This window comes from Rhineura floridana, chromosome 8 (genome assembly GCF_030035675.1).
Source record: "Rhineura floridana isolate rRhiFlo1 chromosome 8, rRhiFlo1.hap2, whole genome shotgun sequence".
NCBI lineage: Eukaryota > Metazoa > Chordata > Lepidosauria > Squamata > Rhineuridae > Rhineura > Rhineura floridana.
Window position 1 is genome coordinate 55,443,600 of NC_084487.1, and position 23,961 is coordinate 55,467,560.

At 42.5% G+C, this 23,961-nt stretch overlaps 1 protein-coding gene across 1 annotated transcript in view; it reads left to right on the top strand.

Annotated features, from left to right (window-relative positions):
* Positions 1-23,961, top strand: part of CCDC38 (coiled-coil domain containing 38) — a 47,214-nt gene that overhangs the window by 9,630 nt on the left and 13,623 nt on the right. The window contains exons 3-9 of the mRNA XM_061582733.1: positions 7,339-7,424; positions 9,219-9,387; positions 10,162-10,229; positions 12,396-12,559; positions 16,982-17,062; positions 19,719-19,933; positions 23,166-23,276. Coding sequence (XP_061438717.1) covers positions 7,339-7,424; positions 9,219-9,387; positions 10,162-10,229; positions 12,396-12,559; positions 16,982-17,062; positions 19,719-19,933; positions 23,166-23,276 — 894 coding nt within the window. The remainder of the gene's footprint in view (positions 1-7,338; positions 7,425-9,218; positions 9,388-10,161; positions 10,230-12,395; positions 12,560-16,981; positions 17,063-19,718; positions 19,934-23,165; positions 23,277-23,961) is intronic.

Sequence of the window (23,961 nt, forward strand, 5' to 3'; positions counted from 1 at the left end):
TTCTTCGGTTTATGTTTTATAATGTGATGTATGGTTTTCTTTTATTTTTGTCTAGATATTTTTATAATTGTTATATTTTGTTTTTGAAGATATGTATATTGCTTGCGATTTATTGTTCAGTTGTATTTATTTAAAATGTGATATATTCGTTTTCTTTTACTATCAATTGTACCAAATGTGATGGTATATTGCTTTTATGTTGTAAACTGCCCAGAGAGCTTCGGCTAAGGGGCGGTATAAAAGTGTAATAAATAAATAAATAAATAAATAACATGGGGGACCTCCCATTCTAGAATGCTCAGCTCTCAACAGTCAACACTGTAACCAAGGCAACACTTTCCATGCTGAAGTATGCTCAGTGGCCCTACTCTCTTTTCTTGACTGCGGGGGGGGGGAGTTTTCGTTTAGATGCTCAACATGACTTTGTCATTTGACAGTGATGATGAAACCTCCCCTTACTTTTTAACGACTGCAACATTTCCATTTTAAAGGCATTTTATGACACAAATAGCCCAAATTTGACTGTGAGGGTACAGCTGCCTCTAATTGCTGCCATGGACTCCTGTAGGAGGAAGGACAGGATATAAATTCAATAAATAAACAAATAAATAAATGTCTGTCCATACTCTTAGGCAGGCATTTAGGCACATTTCCCTGGGAAAATAAGTCTTACTCTATGATGGCTGTAATACCCATGCAGCAACATACAGGGAGGGTCGGTATGCCTTTTGTCCCAGAGAGGAAGTTTTATTTTAACTTTGCGCTGTTGTTACTTTTTGTATGGTCTATGTTATCTGATGAAATATACTTGATGAAATGTACTAAACTGATCTGTATTTTTATATGTATTTTGTACATACTGAATTGTGGTAACCTATGGCTCTGAGCAATAAAGATTCTCTCTATGCAAATAAATGGCTATCCATGCTCTGAGGCAGACATTGAGGCATATTTCCCTGGGAAAATAAGTCCCATTGAATCCAGCTGGGCTTACTTGGAAGTAGACACGTATAGGATTGTGATAACTTTTCCTGATGCATCTCATTTATGTTATTAAAAATCCCCCTTTGAGGGCTTTCTCAGCAACTGCCTCCCACTCCCCTAAGGGAAAGCCTCTTTCTAGGAAGTCCTTTACCCTGCAATCCTGTTCAGACCTATATGGGAGGAAGCACCATTGAACGTGTATAGAACTGCACTGTTTAAAAGCTGCTTTCTCTCCAAAGGGTTATTTAAAAATAGGATGCATCAGAAAAAGCTACGTTAATTTTTTGTTTCTGAGCAATGCCTGAAGTAGGAGTGATGTACTTCAATCTTAAATCAAGATGTAGGGTGGATACTTTACCTTTTCAAATGTCAAGGCTAGCGCTGCTGCTGAGTTATGTACTGTTATGGGGTTGGGGTTGGGATTTCTATGAGTCCCCTTCCAGCCTCTGATTTGGAACTCTGCACCTGGAGGTGAGAAACCCCCTGACCTGGTCAGATGAGTCCCCTTTGTTAGTCTAATAGAGTGGCCAGGTGAGTTAATGGGTCTGTCAAGTGCTCATTAACTGGGGCAGGGAGATCCTATTGTTATTGAAACTCTTCATGAGAGGCTTGTGTTTTTAGTTGGTCTGAGGAAAGGCTAGGAACTGGAGACACTTAGAGAGGCTGGGTCTGTGCCATAGATTTAGAATGCCTCCTGTAAGCCTGCTAGAAAATGCAAGAACTATTAGACTGCTGATGCTTTGAACCCTCAGGTTGGAATGTTTGTAAATCATATTTCATAAAGACACCACAGTCTCCACTGACCTTCTTCCCTAGGAGACCAAACCCTGGCTAAGCACAGGGACCCCAGAGATCTCTCACTGCTCAGAGATTGGGATGGCACACAACAATACATATCCCAGAGATAAAAATAATGCCCCTGAGCATATGCAGAATATTTTTCACTGCTATAGATCAAAGTCAGCTGAGCTCATCTCCATCAACCATCTTGTAATGTGGTACAGAAGTCACCAATATATTCTGAAAACAGTATGTGGGCAGTCCAGCCAACCAATGCACACTTTTTTTTAATGCTAAACTAATAGCAGAGTGCCCTTTTCATCTTCCCCCCCTCCCCTGCTGTAAAGTCTTTCCCTGCGCTTTCAAGCCTTGAAGGCTGTGGAGGGTGGAAATGCGGGGCTGCAATTTAATTACAAAGCAGGAATATACACAGAGACCTCCTACCTGTATAAGTGCCAAACTTTATATGTGCCAAAACTTTCATGCAAGAGATTTCACTAAATTTCTATCCCATCGCCACAAACTTCAGGTGGATTTTAGTGTCCCTCCCCCTCAACAAAAAGGATTAAGAAACTTAATTTATTGGCATAGCACTAAATTTTGGTACACTCTCAGGGCTGGTTGTACCATTAGGCAGAGTGAGACAATTCTTCCAAGCTACACAGGAAGTGGATTCCACTGTGAAAGACCAACCCAAATTGTGTTTGCATTTTGACAAATGTGTAGAGCAGTGCAATATCTCAGAGAGGAGGTCAGGTCTCCTGCTCCCTGGTGCATTCACTATAGCTGCCCAATTTCCCTGCTTTTTAAAGTTTGATAGAAATATCTGTGGACTATAGGTATGTTCTTAAACCGCAAGGTTTTTTGCCTATTAGTGAATATAATCCATAGCTCTCTGAAAAGTTGACACATAACATGAAACTGGCAGAGGGCATTGTTACCTTTAAGGCAACTTGGTCTCCCTTTATTTCTTATAAATTCTACCACACATGGTATAGAGCAGCATGGCCATCAAGCTCCAGCAACCGGCATTCAGAGGCAGAACACAACCATCATGTCTAGTAGCCATTGATAGCCTTAACGTCCATCAATTTGTCTAATCTTTTAAAGCCTTCCAAGTTGGTGGTCATCACTACACACAGAGAGAACTACGGGCTGAAGTGGTACAGTCTGCTGTAATGTACTACTACTACTACGATTCTACCCTCACCAATTCATGCTGACCTGACCCTTCCTTTTGGTAAGGTCACCAGATCCAACTATGAAAAAAGGAGAGAGTCATGTACTTTGATCAATGGTTAAGGCTACAATTCTGTGCTCACTTAAACTGGGACCAAGCCCCACTGGAACACAGTGAAGCTGCAAGAAGGATCATTCTTGAGAAATAGGAGATGTAGGAATGATTCTTTCATTATTCCCCCAAAGATACCTTTGACCTGAAACCTGTGTTTTCTAATCCCAAATGGATGAGTGCTTTATTACAATTTTTTTATAATAAAGGCGATATCAAAAATATTTATAGAAGATTCTTATGCTTGGGCTTCAGCCTTAAAACACATGGTTATGGCATCAGTCCCACTGAAGTCTGGTTTTTACATCTGAATAAGCACATTTAGCATAAGAACATAAGAAGAGACTTGCTGTGTTGGGCCAGCAGTCCATCCAGTCCAACATTCTGTTCTCACAGTGGCTAACCAGATGCCTCTGGGAAGCACACAAACAGGACCTGAGTGTAGAGCACTCTCCCCTCCTGCGGTTACCAGCATCTGGTATTCAGAGGCAGACTTCCTCAGACAGTGCATGATGTGTAACAGGTAACTTTATATTAAGTCAGCAAATGCTTCACAAAGCTGGAAGATGAGGAATGAGCTTACTGTACCTATGGAATATACGAAAGAAACCCCTTAAGATGCATCAACATTGTAGTCTTGAAACAATTATTAGCCAGGGAACATTCCTAAGGGATCTCTAACCATGTTGTTTTACCATCTTTACACAAACCTAAAGTTTTACCTGAGTTCTGGAGGTGGGAAACCATTGACCTGTCCACTCAGTTTGCAGTGGTGTTTCGTGTTGGCATTTCTCAGTGCTTGGCACAGTTCCTGCCAATTAAAGAGAGAAAAAAACTCTATATGTTAAACATGATTCTTTACATAAATGGGGGTGGCCATGCCCTATCTAGTCTGTTTCACTCGCCAGAAAGAAAAGTAGCTGAGCTACCAAATTGTTCTAAGCACCAGCTGCCCTTATTCATGCTCACAGCTTAGGGATCACGTTTTTCCACAGCGTTTGGACTCCACACTAATTAATCAGTCCATTACAACCACAGTTCTGACTCACAACACTGATGTAGAGTAAGATCCTCACCTCCCCCTAAAGCAGGCAATGAAGGGGGCGGGGAGAGAAAATAATTCCCCCTCCCAACCTTTAAAGGGCAAAGGAAAAACTCGTTGCACTCAGGCTGCGCAGCAGTCCTTGCACCTTGTTTCTTTTCTACAGTGCTGTGATTATTGGAAGCCCGATCCTATTCCTATGCAGACTTAACCGCGCTTGGCTGCAATGGATAGAGAAATACCTAAATCTGCATGGGCTTAAGCGGTAAGATTGTAATGCTGCGCATGCTTATTCGGAAGGAAGGAAAAGGGAGTTACTCAAAATAAATATGCACATAGGATCGGGATGCGCATTGAACAAAGCCACCTCCCTCTTCAACGGAGCGTTGTTCGGGATGGGTACGCAAGTCGAGGAAAAGAAGCAGGAATAGCCGGGCACGTTGTCTAGGCAGTCAAGGCGTGCGCGTGCGTGAACAAGAGAGCAAGCGCGCGAGCTGGCCGGTGCAAAGTGAGGAGCGCTCTGGAGCTATTCTCAACCGTCTTCATAGTACCAGTGGAAGTGCAGTTGCTGTGGTGGCAGTTCTCGTATGTCTTGACCTACGTTTTTCGATTCCCAGAGCGCTCTCTGGTAAGGAGAACGAAAAACCTTTTGAAGAAGGGTGGGTTGTGTTGGAAGATTTAGGATGCAGCACTTGTGCGTTGCATTTGCAGGCGGATCTGTTTGTGCCTCTCCCCACCCACAGTCTTCGCAATCAAACACACACACACGCCCTAAGGCACCAGCTCGGCTGGAAGTAGACACCTTCTTCTCTGGAAACGTGTAGATCTGATCTCAGAAGTGGGGAAACTGTGTCACATCGATCAACTGGGAAAGGCACTCTGCACATGAATCGAGGCATCCTCGTCTGCGTTAGTACTTCATACATTCCAGGGATTGATTGACTTTTTTTTACACACCCATACAGTCATGAGAAAAGCTTTACGTCCAAATAATACTGGATTCCTTTACTATCCATGATCTGTTTGAACCTGCTATCCTTAACCCTCTTTCAATCTGGCTATGTATAAGGGGTTTTGAGGGAGATAATCAAAGAACAGATGAACTGTTGTACTGGGACGTGTATTACTTTCTACTCAACGGGAGTTATCTCGCTAAGTAACACACAGACCAGACCCACTGAAATTTCTGGATTTAAGTTGATTGATTTCAATGGGTGACTATGTCCAACATTGGATATCATATCGCCCAAAGCAAACAAGATGTAGAGGAGATACGTGTGAGCCCAAAGGTAGCTTTGTTTTCTCTCAATAACAGGGAGAAAAATGATTATATGAGTAGGGTCTCATGCTTGCACTAGATAATTCCATCCCCTGTGGCCATTCCCCCTCTCCTTCAAAACACAGTAAAGGAAACATAACGTTGGAAGTGGTCCCCATTTATTTGCTGTGCAGCTTCCCACATTAGTTTAGCATTAACTTGAAAGCAATCAGTATTCATTATAATACTAAGGGAAATAATTCTAAAAATATTTTTAGTGGTCCAACTTCTCTTGATGCAAGATATGCACACTTTTATATCCTAAGGAGTCTTATTAAGTTCATCTGCTAATGCAGAATTTGCAAGATGCCCCAATTTACCTTTGAGCATGCTGTTGTTTAGCTGTGTATTGAATTTTCCAAGGGATAAAAACTAATCGTGATTTTAATTTTGCAATTATGTTTCTCTGTTTTGCTAGATCTCAGGAGGGTTTCGCAGTGTGGAGATGGCGTCAACACTTGTATCACATCCTTATCCACCATGTTTGGGATCAGATATTAATATTGGTAACAAAAACTGCCACAGTAATCTTATAAACTGTAGATGAAATGTTAAAGAAGGTTCTGCCAAATTCTGGAAAATCACCATCTGGAATTTGTTGTGGAAGTGGATGGAGGAATAGTGAATTCTGTAATGGGTTCAGCCTATATCTGGGCATGGACTGGGCCTAACCCTAATAAGGTATTCAGAAGTGGGGGTGGGCATCTTCTGGTTGGCCCCACACATGCATGGTGCATCTAGGATCATGCAGCATTACAGGAACTAGAGTTCCCATACATAGCATGATCTTGCATGTTCCTGTACTATTCTCTGTGGTGTAGTGGGAATAGGGCATCTCGGAGTGCTTGGGGGTACATTTGCAAGAGTGTGCCTGTGTGTGTGTGTGCCTGTGTGTGTGCGCCTGTGTATGTGTGTGTGTTTGTTTGGGAGTGCCTGCTGTCAAGAGCTTTTGTTTTTTAAAAATTCATTTATTTAATTTAACCCATTGCAGCGCACAGAAGTTACTAGCTTGCAAAAAAAATGTACTAACCTGCTAAGAGACTAGTACACTGCATTTCTGTGCTGGCAGACATGAAAATGCAGGCTAGTAAAAAATATTTGCTTTCTGCCAAGTGGATTGGTGGAGGAGGAGCAGTGTGATCCATCTCTCCTCTGCCAGCCTGATGTACTTCCGTGCTGGTTGTAGAGCAGGGGTGGGGAACCACACTTGGCCTGCCAGTTTGGCCTAACAGATTGTTCTGCGGAACATCCATCCACCCGCCCTACACCTGATGTCATACATGATGTCAAGTGTGGGGCGGATAAGGACAGGGCTTCAAAGGAACAATTGTGAGCTTAAAGTGGGTTCTGACTGTTCCTTGCTGGAGCAAGGTGCACGCCCAACTGCCCATTCAATGGAAACCATGTCTCCCTTGTAGGACTGCTCTTTGAAGCCACCCCATACAGCTCCCTTCCATCTCCAACACTGGGGGATGGAAAGGAGAAACATGTAGGCTTCCAAAGCATAGGGCTGGCAACACCCCTTGTGCTGTGGGTCCAAAGCTTGGGAACACCACACAAGGAATTTTGACAGGTTGGCGGGAATTCCTGGTTGCCTTTGGCTGCTAGACTAGTGCCTGAAAAGAAAGCTGCCATATACTTCAGCACATAGTGTTGCCAGAGCACATATCATTATATCATTTTGTGCTTTTTTAAAAAATGGGGTATGTGGGAAGCTCACTGAAGCGAATCATGAAAATCAAAAAACATCATTGTTCCTTCTGGATGATTGTTTGGCTGGTGTGTCCTTAAGGTGATATTTGCCCCTTCTAAATGGTTTCTTTGTAATAATCTAAAATAGCTGTTTTGGGGGCTGGGGTTGAATGCTGATATTCTTAAATGGCATTAGGAAATAATATTTTCTTTCATATTTTATGTGAAAAGGAAATGGCAAACCAAAGAGCCCTTTCAAAAGTTTGGACACTGAAATCTATCTTTATAGAGATATCGAGTGCACAGAAAAAGAAAGGGTATGTATTTCCAGTGGTCAGCTGTTATTGATTATAATAAATGCTGATGTAATTTTGCACATAGATTATTGTTAAAGACTTCACATTAGGTTGGAAAAAGGGGAAGAGGGAAAGGAGCCAATAAAACCAAGCAGAATGGTAAGATTGCTGTTGAGATAGCGGCTCTTCTCTTCCATGCTAATAATTCATATAGTGAAAACAGTTTTAAAACAATTTTGTTAGAAAGCATGTAAATCTATTCACTGGATGTGTAAGTGTAGAGTGTGGATGGCCAAACGCTGAATGCAACCCTTAGGACAAAAGACCCTTGGCTCACCAAATGCCAGCATGGGTCAAATGCCAGCACTGGGTCAAATGCCAGCACTGGGTGTGGCTAGCCCATATTCGTGTGTGTGTGTGTGTGTATCTGTACTGGGGGAGTTCTGCCCTCCTGCTCACTTCACCCACCCACCCACCCACCCACTTCACCCACCCACCCACCCACCCACACACACACACACACACACACACACACACCAGGCACCCCTAAACACACACACAAAGAGAGATTCCCACACACACACACCAGGCACTCCCAAACAAACACATACACTGGCACAGACACACACAAAGGCACACTCTTGCAAATGTCCCCCAGATGTCCCCACTCCCCTCACCATCACCCCTTCACAATTCTCCTCAGTTCTTCCAGGCATTGGTGTGCACCAGGTGCCATGGGCCCACTAACACTTCTTGCCTGATCCTATGCTATGTCACTACCACTGGCACTGCCGTGCACCACCACTACCCCCTCAACAAACAGCACCACTGCACAGGTCTGTGCAGCACACCTAGGCCACCTCCCCCGAATAGGGTGTTTACCTGCCTCCCACCTAGGCTGCTGCCACTTGCCGACCAGCCGCTTGCCCTCCCCCCAGCCGCTTGCCCTCCCCCCAGCCGCTTGCCCTCCCCCCAGCCGCTTGCCCTCCCCCCAGCCGCTTGCCCTCCCCCCAGCCGCTTGCCCTCCCCCCAGCCGCTTGCCCTCCCCCCAGCCGCTTGCCCTCCCCCCAGCCGCTTGCCCTCCCCCCAGCCGCTTGCCCTCCCCCCAGCCGCTTGCCCTCCCCCCAGCCGCTTGCCCTCCCCCCAGCCGCTTGCCCTCCCCCCAGCCGCTTGCCCTCCCCCCAGCCGCTTGCCCACTTGCTCCACACCCACCACCCACTCACCTTGCTTGCTCACCCACCCACCCACTTGCCTCTCTTGCTATACACCCGGCAACTCCACTCACTAGGTACCCCAGCCCCCCCCAAGCATCCTTGCTTCCCTCACACCCTTGCCTTGCTTGCCTCCCAAGGCAAGGAACCATTGCCTATAGAACCAATTACCTAGGGAGTTGGTGGTCTCTCCAACACTGGAGGCCTTCAAGAGGCAGCTGGACAACCACCTGTCAGATATGCTCTAATTTGGTTTCCTGTATTGAGCAGGGGGTTGGACTCAATGGCCTATTAGGCCCCTTCCAACTCTACAGTTCTGTGATTCCATGATTCCCTGCTGCTGTGCCCTGCACCCACATGACACAGCATAACATCTTAGGAAAATATTATATAGCTAGATTACACACACACGCATGTGCGCGTGCGCGCGCCTCTGATTCAACTTTTCCTCCCCCTGGCTGCCTTTATGCAACAATAGATCAAATCATGGACCTGTCACTAGTTTGTTTTTTACTTTCCTGTATAGTGCTTATGTTTGAAACCTACATGAGATAAGAGATTACCTTTTGATACGTTAGATAATGAACATAGATTTTGATTTCAGATTAGAGCAGCTCAACAGAATCTGAAGGTGCACGAAAAGAGCACAATTTCTTCCAGAGCTAGGTCTCGAAAGGCTCTTAAAAAGCTGGAAGAAGCCATTGAAAGAGAAACAAAAGGAGAAATAGAGAAAGAAGTTCCTGCTCTGAATTGGGCTCTTGCTTTTGCAAAGTGTGGGTAAAATGAGTTACAAAATTAAAAATTTGAGAGGCTACCTTTGTGTTTACTAAGAATTTCTCTTACTTTAGTGATTCACAAGTATTCATATGCAGGATCTTGATATAAACTAGATTAGAGGTTAATTTATGTAGTATTAGTCATAAGTTAAGTTATACATTTCAATTCAAAAGAAGGTCCCCAACTTGCGATAATATATTATTGTCTTTTTTGTTCTATAGTGAGGAACATCTTATTACTAAGTGATGTTTCAGTGACTCATTTAAGCCATCACACTAAATTAAGGTTTGTGCCAACTGTGGTTTAGAACCCAAAATATTTGGCAAACCATAATTTACTGCTGCTTGTCTGCTTTCACGTTGAGCACTTGTTTCTAGGTTCTGTGCTCTTTAGAGACAGAGCAGCAGCTGTAACCATGGTTTGTCAGAAACTAGGGTTTGAAATGGGCTTATGAATTATGGTTTGTTATGTTGTCTAAACTATAATTTACAAGCCCATTTCAAACCCTGGTTTCTGATTCCGGTTTGCTGGCTCATCACACCATGATTTGTTGATTCAGGCATCACACCAAATCATAACTTCCTTCCAAATTGAGACACTATACCTCTGGAAAATTAATGAATCCATACAATTACTCTCTGGGGAAATTGTTATACTTCAAAGATTTTTTTATTGTCAAATAATCATAAATGTTATGTATATTCAAGGAATTGTATTTATAAACTACAGAGGTTTGAGGGGAGAATCTGATGATTCTTATTGTCTTAAAGGTTGTCAGAGTGATAAGCAGTCTATAGCAGATTACATCAGTGAACAGAAGGAGCTGTTTCTACTGGAGGTAATAGTTTTGTTTCTTGTAGTTAGCATATTTAAAAAGGAAAGCTAGCCAATGTGTGTGTATGGCATATATATATATATGCCATGTGTAGTAATGCAGGAATGTAAATGTCAACTCTCATGAAAACTTTCAGAAATGCTTTTAGATTTTTCCTGTGCTACCTTTCAGTAAAACTCCCAGTTATATTATACACATTATAGATATTTTAAGAAATGCACAGCTTATATTATACAGTTTCTCCAGTTACAAGTTTAATATGCTGCATATTCCATATGCAGGCTTTTGCCATAACAATATAAATCACATAAACAAAACAATCAAAGAGTAAGTAAAAACATACCAATTTTCAGAACTGCAAATATCATAAAATTATTAAGTTCCCCAAATCATTTAGTTTCAAAATCCTCTTGGTGATTAATACCCTTTGGGGTCAAAAAACTAGGCCATAATTTTGTGCTGCTAGTACACACAAAGCTATCTTACAGGTAACAAACTTGTTTACATCAGCCAGCAACCTTCTAATTTTGAAATCATCTGATTCACCTTCTAAAAAATTTTGGGAATATGTTCTTAAGTGAACTGCATAAAGGGCAACAAAGAATATAGTGCTCACTGTCTTCAGTCTGGTCTGATTTGCATGCACAAAGATTTATTGGTTGACTTACTAAAGAATTTACCAGTCAGATAGTGTGTGGGCATAGTTCAATAGCAGTCAGTCTGGTGAGGCTGCGCTGCTCACCTCATTCCTCTCTGGCTGAGTCGCAGCTGCATATTGAGAGGGGGAAAAGTTGGCACGGCACAAATGCTGTGGCAGAGCCAGTCCAGTGCTTTTGCCAGCACATTTACATTGTATGGAACAGAGGTTGAAAAATTGACTATGAGCATTGGCTTTGAGTATCTTTTTAATATGCATGTGTGATCCTTGTTCATGCAGAATAGAAAGTGAAAGAGAGGAATATATAATTTAGATGAGCACTCAGAACATTGTAGCTTTTGTATCAGCATAAAAAAACTTCCAAAATCCACGTGTGAAAATACTCAGAGTCGTTGATAGTGTTGGACCGAAACGTGGATCCTTAGCAAAGACAAAATTATATATTTTTAAAACAAATGATATCAATATACATATGCATATTTTTGAAGATTCTCTTTAAATAAATTATTCTAATATTTTTGTATATTGCCTATTTATTTCTTCACTAATTTTGCCTTTTTAAAAAAATTGATCCTTCAGTTGCAAACATTTAAGCAACTTAGCTATGACAGAATTTTATTCAGTGTCCCTTGTTCCACAGAGTGTCTGTATTTTGACTATTGAAATTAAATTAATGGGGAAGGTGCACCAGTTAGGTGAGTTTTCTGCGTATACACTGGAGCAGTTGTGTTCAGTTTAGAATAGATTACCAGGACAAAGCAATTGAGCACTAAAGATGGTGGCTACATGCCATTGATTTCACTCAGTCTTAACCATCCTTTTCTCTGTATTAGACACACACACTTTCCTAATTCTCAGTTAACTCTTCAATAAGCTGGTGAATAAGCAGAAGTGTTCCATGTTGGCCCAAATGCATTTAACAGGATAACAAACCTGCTTGAGGAAAGACAATAATTTTGTGCCTGACAAAAAACTCAAAGGGTGGTTATCCAACTAACTCATCCCATCAGCACAAAGTCTTCCACTTGTACAACAGAACTTCCCCCACTCTTCTGCCCCCACACATGCCCTTGTGCCATTCCCAAATCTGCCACAGGGGATTGGGGAAAACCCTAGAATAGATTAGATGGGGAGGAAAGGGGCAAAAGCCCATTGCGCAAGCAGAAATCCTTGCACTGATAGGACTTTGGCGTAGTGCTACTTTGGATACAATCCAGAGATCCTATTGATCCAAACTTGCCCTTAAATTGCTAACGAGTATACGGCTTAATCTGTAGCATGTGCTAGTAGTCTGTTTTTTGAAAGAAAATAGGATCTCTACTTTTATTGTTGCTAGGATAAGATTGCTCAGTTGAAAAGCTGTCAAGATAGCAGTCAAAAGAGTAGTGACCGATTCTTCCATTGTCCTCCTCCTTACCACTGGCTCATTGAAATGATATTCAGCTTCACAATGTACTTGAATAAGAAGAGTATTTTGTATGTAACATTTTGTAATTTTTTCTTCTTCCCAGTTTGCAGTTAAAACAAAACAACTCACCATGTCAAACCTAGAGGAAATGACAGCAAAGGAAGAGAAGAGGGCCAAAATAGCTGAAACAAAATTAGAAGAAGATACAATTGCATTTGAGGAGTTTCTCAAGGAAAATGATAGAAGTTCTGTAGATGCCCTTAAAATGTTAGACACATTGTTGCAATTTCTAATATTAATAATGGGACGGATTGTTTGACTATAGTGCTGGCACATAGAGAATCCCCACAGAGGCTGATAGTGCTGTTTTCATCCTCTGTTTTCTACCTTCCTATGCAAATGTGCCAGCATAGGCTGCACAAGTAGCCATTACATAAGAACATAAGAAGAGCCTGCTGGATCAGGCCAGTGGCCCATCTAGTCCAGCATCCTGTTCTCACAGTGGCCAACCAGGTGCCTGGGGGAAGCCCGCAAGCAGGACCCGAGTGCAAGAACACTCTCCCCTCCTGAGGCTTCCGGCAACTGGTTTTCAGAAGCATGCTGCCTCTGACTAGGGTGGCAGAGCACAGCCATCATGGCTAGTAGCCATTGATAGCCCTGTCCTCCATGAATTTGTCTAATCTTCTTTTAAAGCCGTCCAAGCTGGTGGCCATTACTGCATCTTGTGGGAGCAAATTCCATAGTTTAACTATGCGCTGAGTAAAGAAGTACTTCCTTTTGTCTGTCCTGAATCTTCCAACATTCAGCTTCTTTGAATGTCCACGAGTTCTAGTATTATGAGAGAGGGAGAAGAACTTTTCTCTATCCACTTTCTCAATGCCATGCATAATTTTATACACTTCTATCATGTCTCCTCTGACCCGCCTTTTCTCTAAACTAAAAAGCCCCAAATGCTGCAACCTTTCCTCGTAAGGGAGTCACTCCATCCCCTTGATCATTCTGGTTGCCCTCTTCTGAACCTTTTCCAACTCTATAATATCCTTTTTGAGATGAGGTGACCAGAACTGTACACAGTATTCCAAATGTGGCCGCACCATAGATTTATACAACGGCATTATGATATCGGCTGTTTTATTTTCAATACCTTTCCTAATTATTGCTAGCATGGAATTTGCCTTTTTCACAGCTGCCGCACACTGGGTCGACATTTTCATCGTGCTGTCCACTACAACCCCGAGGTCTCTCTCCTGGTCGGTCACCGCCAGTTCAGACCCCATGAGCGTATATGTGAAATTAAGATTTTTTGCTCCAATATGCATAATTTTACACTTGTTTATATTGAATTGCATTTGCCATTTTTCTGCCCATTCACTCAGTTTGGAGAGGTCTTTTTGGAGCTCTTCGCAATCCCTTTTTGTTTTAACAACCCTGAACAATTTAGTGTCGTCAGCAAACTTTGCCACTTCACTGCTCACTCCTAATTCTAGGTTATTAATGAACAAGTTGAAAAGTACAGGTCCCAATACTGATCCTTGAGGGACTCCACTTTCTACAGCCCTCCATTGGGAGAACTGTCCGTTTATTGCTACTCTCTGCTTTCTGCTTCTTAACCAATTCCTTATCCACAAGAGGACCTCTCCTCTTATTCCATGACTGCTAAGCTTCCTCAGAAGCCTTTGGTGAGGTACCTTGTCAAACACTTTTTGAAAGTCTAAGTACACTATGTCCACTGGATCACCTCTATCTATATGCTTGTTGACACTCTCAAAGAATTCTAATAGGTTACTGAGACAGGACTTTCCCTTGCAGAAGCCATGCTGGCTCTGCTTCAGCAAGGCTTGTTCTTCTATGTGCTTGGTTAATCTAGCTTTAATAATACTTTCTACCAGTTTTCCAGGGACAGAAGTTAAGCTAACTGGCCTGTAATTTCCGGGATCCCCTCTGGATCCCTTTTTGAAGATTGGTGTTACATTTGCCACTTTCCAGTCCTCAGGCACGGAGGAGGACCCGAGGGACAAGTTACATATTTTAGTTAGCAGATCAGCAATTTCACCTTTGAGTTCTTTGAGAACTCTCGGGTGGATGCCATCTGGGCCCGGTGATTTGTCAGTTTTTATATTGTCCATTAAGCTTAGAACTTCCTCTCTCATTACCACTATTTGTCTCAGTTCCTCAGAATCCCTTCCTGCAAATGTTAGTTCAGGTTCAGGGATCTGCCCTATATCTTCCACTGTGAAGACAGATGCAAAGAATTCATTTAGCTTCTCTGCAATCTCCTTATCATTCTTTAGTACACCTTTGACTCCCTTATCATCCAAGGGTCCAATTGTCTCCCTAGATGGTCTTCTGCTTTGAATGTATTTATAGAATTTTTTGTTGTTGGTTTTTATGTTCTTAGCAATGTGCTCCTCAAATTCTTTTTTAGCATCCCTTATTGTCTTCTTGCATTTCTTTTGCCAGAGTTTGTGTTCTTTTTTATTTTCTTCATTTGGACAAGACTTCCATTTTCTGAAGGAAGACTTTTTACAAAGAATGTGAGGACTATGTGTGCCTCCTATATCCCTGTTTTGTTTCTGTGCCGTGCAAATTACTTATGCTCCAGAGCAATCATATATTGAATGGCATATGGAGATAGAGCTGTATATTATTTATTTATTACATTTTTATCCCACCCTCCCTCCCAGGCTGAAGTTGGTTCTTGGTTCCCATTTCCTTATTTAACACAGAAATGCAGTAGCAGCCTGCATAAGCAACTGAAAATTGAATTTCTCTGCCCCCTAGTGAGCTTTGAGCACCCCAAATTATACATCCCTGCCACAATGAGCCTAGGATTGTGTCTAGCCAAAACAAACTTTATTACAAAAGTTGTTCTCTAGCATTATGTCCCCACATCAACAATTGTCAATATATCTGTCATGAGGAAGTGTAGGATTGCATTCCTAATAAGCTTTGAGCATCCCTCCCCATATGCATTCCTGCCAAAAACAAAAGAAGAGCCTGCTGGATCAGGCCAATGGCCCATTTAGTCCAGCATCCTGTCCACACCATGGCCACATAGATGCCCAAGAGAAGCTTGCAAACAGGACCTGAGTGCAAGAGCACTCTCCCCTCCTGAGGTTTCCAGCAACATATATTCAGAAGCATACTGCTTCCAACTATGGAGGCAGAGCATAGCCATCATGGCTAGTAGCCACTGATAGCCTTTTCCTCCATGAATTTGTCTAATATTATTTTAAAGCCATCCAAGTTGGTAGCCATCACTACCTCTTGTGGGAACAAATTCAATACTTAATCTATGAGCTGTGTAAATAAATACTTTCTTTTGTCTGTCCTGAACCTTCCTACATTCAGCTTCATTGGATGTCCGCAAGTTCTAGTGTTATGAGAGAGGGAGAAAAACTTTTCTCTATCCACTTTCTCCATGCCATGCATAATTTTATACAACTCTTGTAATGTTGCCTTGCATTCACCTTTTCTTTAAACTAAAAAGCCCCAAATGCTGCAACCTTTCCTTACAGGGGAGTCACTCCATTCCCTTGATAGTGACAGTGCCCTACAGAATCCTCTAGCAAGTCGTTCTTAAGCATGATGTGACCAGGGCACTGTTTTCTTGTGGATACACTCATGAATAAGAAACCTAGTAATAAATAATAATAATAATAAAATTTTATTTTTGAGTCGCCACTCTAGGCGATGTACAACAGCACAATAAAATACAATATAAAACCACAACAACAACATTCAATAATTAAACTGTCCACTCTAGGGCCTTAGCATTCTAAAATAAGTTTTGGGCAACCCCAAATCATTCTTCTTTTGACACTAAGAGACTGTCCCTCATCAGATGTGACCAGATTCCTTTTTGTGCAAGAAGTTCTTGAAATGTGATGACTCCAAGCCAATCATAGACCTGGGAGACCAGGGTTCGAATCCCCACATAGCCATGACGCTCACTGGGTGACCTTGGGCCAGTCACTGCCTCTCAGCCTCATGAAAACCCTATTCATAGGGTTGCCATAATTCAGAATTGACTTGAAGGCAGTATATTTACATTTTTTATATCTCCTTACAAATAAGGAGCTGACTGTAGTATCAGACTAACTCTATTTAAAATAGTTCATCAGACATTAAGAACACAGGAAGAGGATAAGATGAGTGGCTCTCTCAAGGGACTGCATTCCCAATCTTCAGTGCTACCACCAAAGGTCCTTTGCCTGTTAACTGCCTATTTAATCTCTGATGATAACAGGAGAGAGAGCAGGGCTTAAGGTGATCTCAGGGCTCAGCTTTGGGCAAAATGATTTTGGCTAATTTTAAGTCTGCATGCCTTCATTTATTTGTTCATCTATAGCTGTTGACTTTCATACTTTTAAGACATTGTGAGAGATTTTATGGCTGCATGCTTTACTATTGGCATTGAGATCTTTTTAAATGTATTGTGCGAGGACTGACAGTCATTACCGGATTAATTTGTCAGTTTAGACAATCAATCAGTTGGTTTTGTAATGTATTGATTATTAAGGTACCAGACTGAAACTGGTTTTCACAGTGATTTCAAATCTGTACTACTTGAGGAGAAAAACAAATAAGACCATCCACTTGTTTTGGGGTTGGAGATGGCATAAAGACATTTATATTAAAATCTGCCTATATACGCTCAGAATTTATAAACACCTATATTATTTTTAGGGCAGCTCAGGAAGCAAAATCTAAAATGGAAGTGACAGCAGAAATGAAATCAGCAATGAATGAGCTGTTCTCTCTGAGAAGGTAAGCCCTTTACTTCATTTCTTTTGCAAAGCATGATCTAGGGCCCTTTTAGATGACCTGTTTGTTGAACATTCATGCTGATTTGCTTGCAAAAAGCTCATTGGTTAAATTATATCCGGTTTTTATTGAGCATTCATCCTGATTTAAGCATTTGTCCTGTGTTCATCATCATTTGCTTGTGGTGTGTTTTTAAATCTTCCTGTTAGTCATTTGTTGATCCTATGCTTTTCATTGCATTTCCACATCACGCTCCAAACTGCAAAAAGTCCAGTTCATTTTTAAAGTGGATCTTTTGCATGAGATCAACGGAGCCCTTTAAACCACTTTAACAACAAAATTCTAAAGATCAGGTGTGTGCTTGAATCCTTTCTGCAAAAAACCATGAGCAGAAGAAAAGTGGCTGTGAGTGCCATTGCGCAAATGCTAGCAGAGGAGTTTGCTCATAGTTATTGTCATGGGCCCCAAGGAGAACCCCTAGCAAGGTGAGGAGAATGGAAAGTGCGGTTCAGACATTGGGGAGAGCATTGCCAGCTCTGATGATGGAAACGAGGGGGTTACAGAGGGGGTGTCTTCAAAAGCCTTAAAGCCAGCTGGTAGAGTTGCTAAGGAAGGTTCAGCCAGCCTTTCCTTGTTCCAGCTGGCTGGTGGGAACTTTCTGCTGACATCAAGGCCAGGCACAATGTTTGAAGAGATAAGCTCTAACACAGTGGTTCCCAGCGTGGGGGCCGGGACCCCCAGGGGGGCTGCGAAGTAATCCAGAGGGGGCCGTGAACAGTAAAGAAATGAATTATTTATTAATTTTTTAAAAAAGTCTTCACTCCTTCTACACTGTCTGCTTTCCACCGCTGCTGCAGATGACACCTCCCCCTTGCTCCAAACAAGAGGGGAGGCCTTTTGCTGAAGCGTCAGACCGTCTTTCAGGCGCACTAAGGGCAGGCATCTGCCTATAAAATACATGGCAGATGCCAAAGGAGGCTGAGGGTGGAGCTACCAGGAAGAAGAGGGGATTACTATCACTGATTCCCGTCTCCTTGCACTGCCGCTACTGGCAACACCCTTACTTAGAATGAGAGGAGAGGACTTCTTGTGAAGGAAAAAGAAGCAAGGCTGCAAAGAAAGGCTGCTTTCCCCCTTCCTTCCTGGCGGCCAGCCTGCGTCCCAGGGGGGAAGGGGGGGTCACATTTTTTTTTCAGCTTATAATGGGGGTCCCATGCTCATAAAGGTTGGGAACCACTGCTCTAACAAATACTTTGGAATTTCTGGCAATGGAAAATGAAACTAATTCAGCAGAGGCAGAGATTGGCATGTGTCCCCCCCCCCAATTGTAGCCCTTGCCTTACAGTTCGTGCTGGAAAGAGCCTGAATTAATTCATAGTGTTAATTGTCTGCCCTTTTTCTGTATAAATAGAAGTAGCACTGCTTGTATTTGCTGTTGCGACAAATCATCTGCTGTTGCTTCCAATGTCTAGTATGCCTGTTCCTGTCTGAATCCTGGTTTAGGCCTAGCATGAGATGCTAGGTCCCTGTTCTTTCTGGAATAAGGCTTTATGCAGACAAACCCAGTCTCTTGACTCCTGAGTCTGCTTCTCTGGTTGGGAGCCAGGACAGTTATAACAGATAACTATACCAGTTCTATACCAGTTTTCATACTTTTGCTTGTGGAAGCAGAAGACTATTTTTGCATCTTGTTCTACTTTTTTGCTTAGGGCTCTAGCATAAGGTGTCAAAGCCCTTCTCTGAATGGAAGATACTTCTCGCACACAGAAGGGCGCTATGGATCCAATCCATTGTAGCTTAAATAATATAATACAAATACTAATGCACAATATCAACATCACAGCCACTGAAGAGAATCAAGGAAAACGGTAACTGTGACTACTTTTAACTAAATCATACCAAATCTAGTGCCCCTTTCCCACAGAACTGTGCCTGAAGTGGTTCATAATAAAGATTAACTTACCAAATACATGACATTTGAAAGAAACAGTTTGTTAAATATATCAATAAATTAAAAAAAAATCTCAACATAGAATAAACTCAGTATTATATAGACTTATTAAGTACAGAACAAAATTAAAGTTGATAGCTAAAACAAAGCTAATCCGCACTATACGTGCCACACTTGCTGTGTGTCAGAGACCGCAGCATCACAAAGTCTTTCCTGATCTCCCTAATATTCTGGCTGCTAGTACTGGTCTTAACAACAGCATGCGGAAGCTGAATCTTTACGCCAGTAGAAGAAATGCAGAATCAAATAAACATCATGCTCAACCATAACTGTTAACTTTTCTTTTATAAAGTATGTTTAATTTTGCTTTATATAATTTTTGTGGGGGTGTTGAAATGCAGAGGCTTGTGGAGGGGAAGAAGACTTCTGATGAAATAACAGAGTCTCCCTCCCACACACACACAGTAGGTGGGGAGAGAAATAATTGATTCAGCACTTTCTAGGGTTAACATAGCTCAAAAGTTAAGATGAAACAAATATTAACATGAATTTGCAATCCCATAATTCTGAGAACTCTTGTTCATTTGTTTTTGCATTGTTTATTACAAGAATGTCAAATTACTTTCTTTTTACCATTTCAGCACTGTACTTCTCTGAAATATGACTCTGTCTCCTTATTTATAAATTGTCATCTTTTAATGTCTGCAGTGAAATTGCAAACACTGAAGATCTTCTGAAATTGTATTTCTCCTATGAAACTTTTTTGCTGAGTGTTTCCCCTAAAGAGTGGCAAGAACAGGAGATGGCAAAAATGAAGAAACTGAAAAAAGAGAAAAAAGGCCTTTCTAAGTCTTTTATTTCTTTTCCTGCTTGTGATAAAAGCAAGCTAAGGTCTACCTCTTTCATATTACGCCATAGAATAAGTAAGTATGCCATTTTAGTATAGTCCATTAGAGACTTAAATCATACCAGCCTGGCAGAGTTGAAGTGGCTTCAGTTTCCCTTTTCTCAGTCCTCCCAGGGTGAGAATCGGAGACAATGGCAAAGGGCCAATGTGGCAGCCATATTTTTTTGCCCCATCCATGTAGAAAGGAAGGCCTTATACAGGGAAAACAGTGTTCTAATTTGTCAGATGATGCTGGAGGACATTCCTAACACATGGGATGGCACCTCCCTCTTGGGTGGATTAGGCAAGGTCCTTGTCAGCCGTCTACCTCCTTTCCTTCCCCAAGGAACCATTCTCCCCACCCCTCCAATCAGCCTTGCCTGTAGTCAGTGAAGATTGGGTCTAACTGGATCTCTTAGGAGTCTTGTCTTTTCTAATCTTTTACCTTGTGTGACATCAGGAGTTCTTAAACGGGGTGTGTGTGTCCACAGATGTGCTTCAGGGGGTCCATGAACTGAGCACAACCCCCCCAAATTTCTAATGCAGTAAAATAAATTGTATTTATTTAGTAATTTATGGGGAGCCATAGCTTTCATCAGATTCTCAAAAGAGTCTGTGACCCAAAAAAGGTTAAGAACCACTGTGCTAGATACTTTTTTCTTGTGTTTTCTCTCTATCTTCTTATTTCATTTACCTCACAGTGTGGTTTACTTGTTTGATGTCTCCACTTTCTGTGAATGTTCCACTGGGTGACAGTTGTTAAGCACTTCTGGGTCCAGGCAGGTCCTCTTAAGGTGGGACACACCATGTCCTACTGCAAGTTGGATGGTACCTCCCCCTCCTCCAGTAAAGCATTAATCACTCTGCTTACCCATCCATTTAACCCCATTCATCTAGGTCTAAGAAGCCAAGATGGGCAAGTGTAAGGAGGACAGTCTGTCTTTAAGCAGCTTGTTCATATCCTCAGATCACAATAATTGAACATGATCCAGATGAAACAAAGTGCTCTGGATGCCTCCACAAGACTTGCTCTAACTGTGGCATGCAAGGCTTTCTGAATCTGAGCAATTTTATTCCTAAAGTGCCTTGCAAAATTGTCGCAGGAGGCTGCTGAGGGTACTGAAGTAATGTTCTCCTAGCCGGATGGCAAAAGCCCACTCATCATTCTAAAAAGCTCTAGTGGACAGCTGCTTGCAGACTAAATGGTGGTGGAGGAGTACACTTTCTTCACTGGAACATGGTGGAAGGAATAGCAGATGTACACCTGTGTTCGGTCAGGTTCAGACCATTGGCCTTTCTGTTTCATCACATTCCACAGTGTAGGTGAAGAGACTCAGGAACAATTGGGTCAATAGCTCTACACATCTCACCATTCTATAGTGAGACAAGAACCTTGACAGGAGGGCCAGCCATTTTAGCTGGAAAATATGCTCCAGCATTCAGGAATCCATCTAATTCCATAAGTCTCCATGTGCATACCATCTCAGTGGGCATACCATCCTCCACCCCTGCAGAGTGGAGAAGCCATATTCGACCCAAACCTCACCAGGGACAGATCTGTCCATGGCAACAGATTCATGATGATCCTCCCCCCTCAGTTAGAGAGGCTATAGCGCAGTGGGGTGCATGGTACACCAGCTACATCCTGGATCTGTCTGGCCCTACACCACAAACAATCCTTTCAACCGTGACACTATGTGGATTGGTCTCCTAATGAGGAAGATGGAATTGTTATGGAAGATCACAACCCTGACCCCATCCCTCTGAACTGGAACACTGTTGCACAAAGTACTTAGGTGGACACAACTGGGTTATCACAGAGCCACCCAGTTCATCCACCCAAGTCTTAGTCATACATGCCAGACCACCCCTCTCATCAAACCTTGTATGATTGATGTTTTATTCTGGGGTTTAATAATAACACCAGCAAACCAGAGGGTTGGCTGACCAGCACCCCCAAGTTGACATATAGGGGGCAAGAACTTTGATGTAGCTGGCTTTCCTCCCCCATCTCCATAACTTCCTCTACCATCACTGTGATGACAGTTCCACTCTGCTCTTTCCCACAGCTCAAACACATAATTCCTTTTGTTGTTATATGCCTTCAAGTCAGTTTTGACATGGCAACCCTATGAATCTTTTGGATATATTCCTTTAAAATGTAAATGTACTGCCTTCAAGTCGATTCCCCATCTCTAATCGCAGCAGTGGAATGTAAACAATAAAATGATCAGAACTACCTCACCTCTGCCCTGGGGTATTGCAGTCACGGCCTCCCTGTCTTTCAGGCAGGGAGATTTACTTTCACCTCCCGACTGCAGGCTGTCATTCTGAGTGGGCTAGGTGGCTTTGTCCTGCACTCAATCCTCCCCCCACAACCAGTCTGTCAGCCTGGCAAAAACACCTGATGCACAGGATGAGAAATCTGTAAGCAAACAGTTCCAGTAAGAAAATAAAAAAGGTGGGTCCCTTGCTCTCATACCAACCAAAAGGGTATTGCTCTACCAGAGCTAGCTAGCATATCGACAACAGTCTAGTGGGCTACTGCAGCACAGGCTTTATAGCTCTCAGAAGCACTAACTGAAGCCAGGTGTTGCAGGATTGTCAGCTGCAGCAGATGGGAGGTTAACTCAGTCAGTGGGGGTGCTAGGAGCCAGATAGGGCAGGTGTCAGTCAAAGTCCACTGTCTCTCACTCACTCCTGTTCTTGTCACTGGCACACACCAGGTATTGTGTAGCTTGACCCATTTGCTTGAAGGATGTGGAGTAATTTGCTCTGCCAGCACACACCAGGTATCGTGTAGCTTGACCCATTTGCTTGAAGGATGTGGAGTAATTTGCTCTGCCAGCACACACCAGGTATTGTGTAGCTTGACCCATTTGCTTGAAGGATGTGGAGTAATTTGCTCTGCCAGCACCTTAGAGCAGTCTTACATGTTCTCACTCTGTAGCTGGCCCACACCATTCATTAAAAACACTCGCTTTGCCAGTCATGAATTCCCCTGAAAGAATCCTGGGAACTGTAGTTGTTAAGGGTGTTGGGAATTGTAGCTCTGTGAGGGGTTTCCTGACAACTCTTAGCACCCTTAACAAACTACAGTTCCCAGGATTCTTTGGGAGGAAACCATGACTGGTAAAGCGAGTGTTTTTAATGTATGGTGTGGATGCGAGTCATGATAACCCACTGTGGAGTTTATTTAGTAAGTTGATCTGTATAGATTGTTGATATCCTGTTAGCTTCTTACAACAGTGTTTGAACTGTGTCTTTAGACAAATGGGCACATCTTAAAGGACAACATCCTGGCAAGAAAATGTTACCTGCAAGGTCAACATCAGTAGTTTTTGCTCAATCTGCTGAGAGGAAAAGCCTACGGAGCCAAGGTAAGGAGAGGAACCAATGGGAGGGAGGGCTGTCTTGCAAGAGATTCTGTTTGCATGCACCAGACAAGCTCTTGCAGGTGGGAACTTGTGATTACTGGGGCAAGAGCTGTGTTTCAAGGAGCACTGCATCAAGGCCAGTCCAAGTTGCATATTTGGCACCAAAATGGCTTCTGTGTGTATTCTCGCACTCTCTGTGCTATTAAATATATTCAAAGAGAGATGGGGGGATGGTGCTGGGATCTAGGAAGCTTCTTTAGGTTCACCCCAAAGTCTGGGCTTGGTGGCGTTTTTGGCTGTCCCACCCCAAATAGTAGACCCCTTTAGTCACATCACAAACCACTTTTGAAAATCCTCTATTTCAAAAGCAATTTGTCATGTTGCATGGAAAGCTGCTGTTAAACATACACACACACACACAAGCCCAAAGCCCATTCAGTTGGATCCTGGCTGTAATGAGTAAACTAAAAAAAAGACAGTCTGCTGATTGTTAATGGTGGTCAAAAGATGCTGCTTGAAGCAACTGACTCAGTTTGCCTCATAGTACAATGAGCCCTGGATATGGAATGGCAAATGAAGTTTTCTTAAGAGCAGTCCTGTAGTTTCCACTATATGACAGCAAGCTACTTGTGTGTCACAGTTAACACTGGCCCAACATAGCCTGTGATATGCACGTCCAGCACAAAAG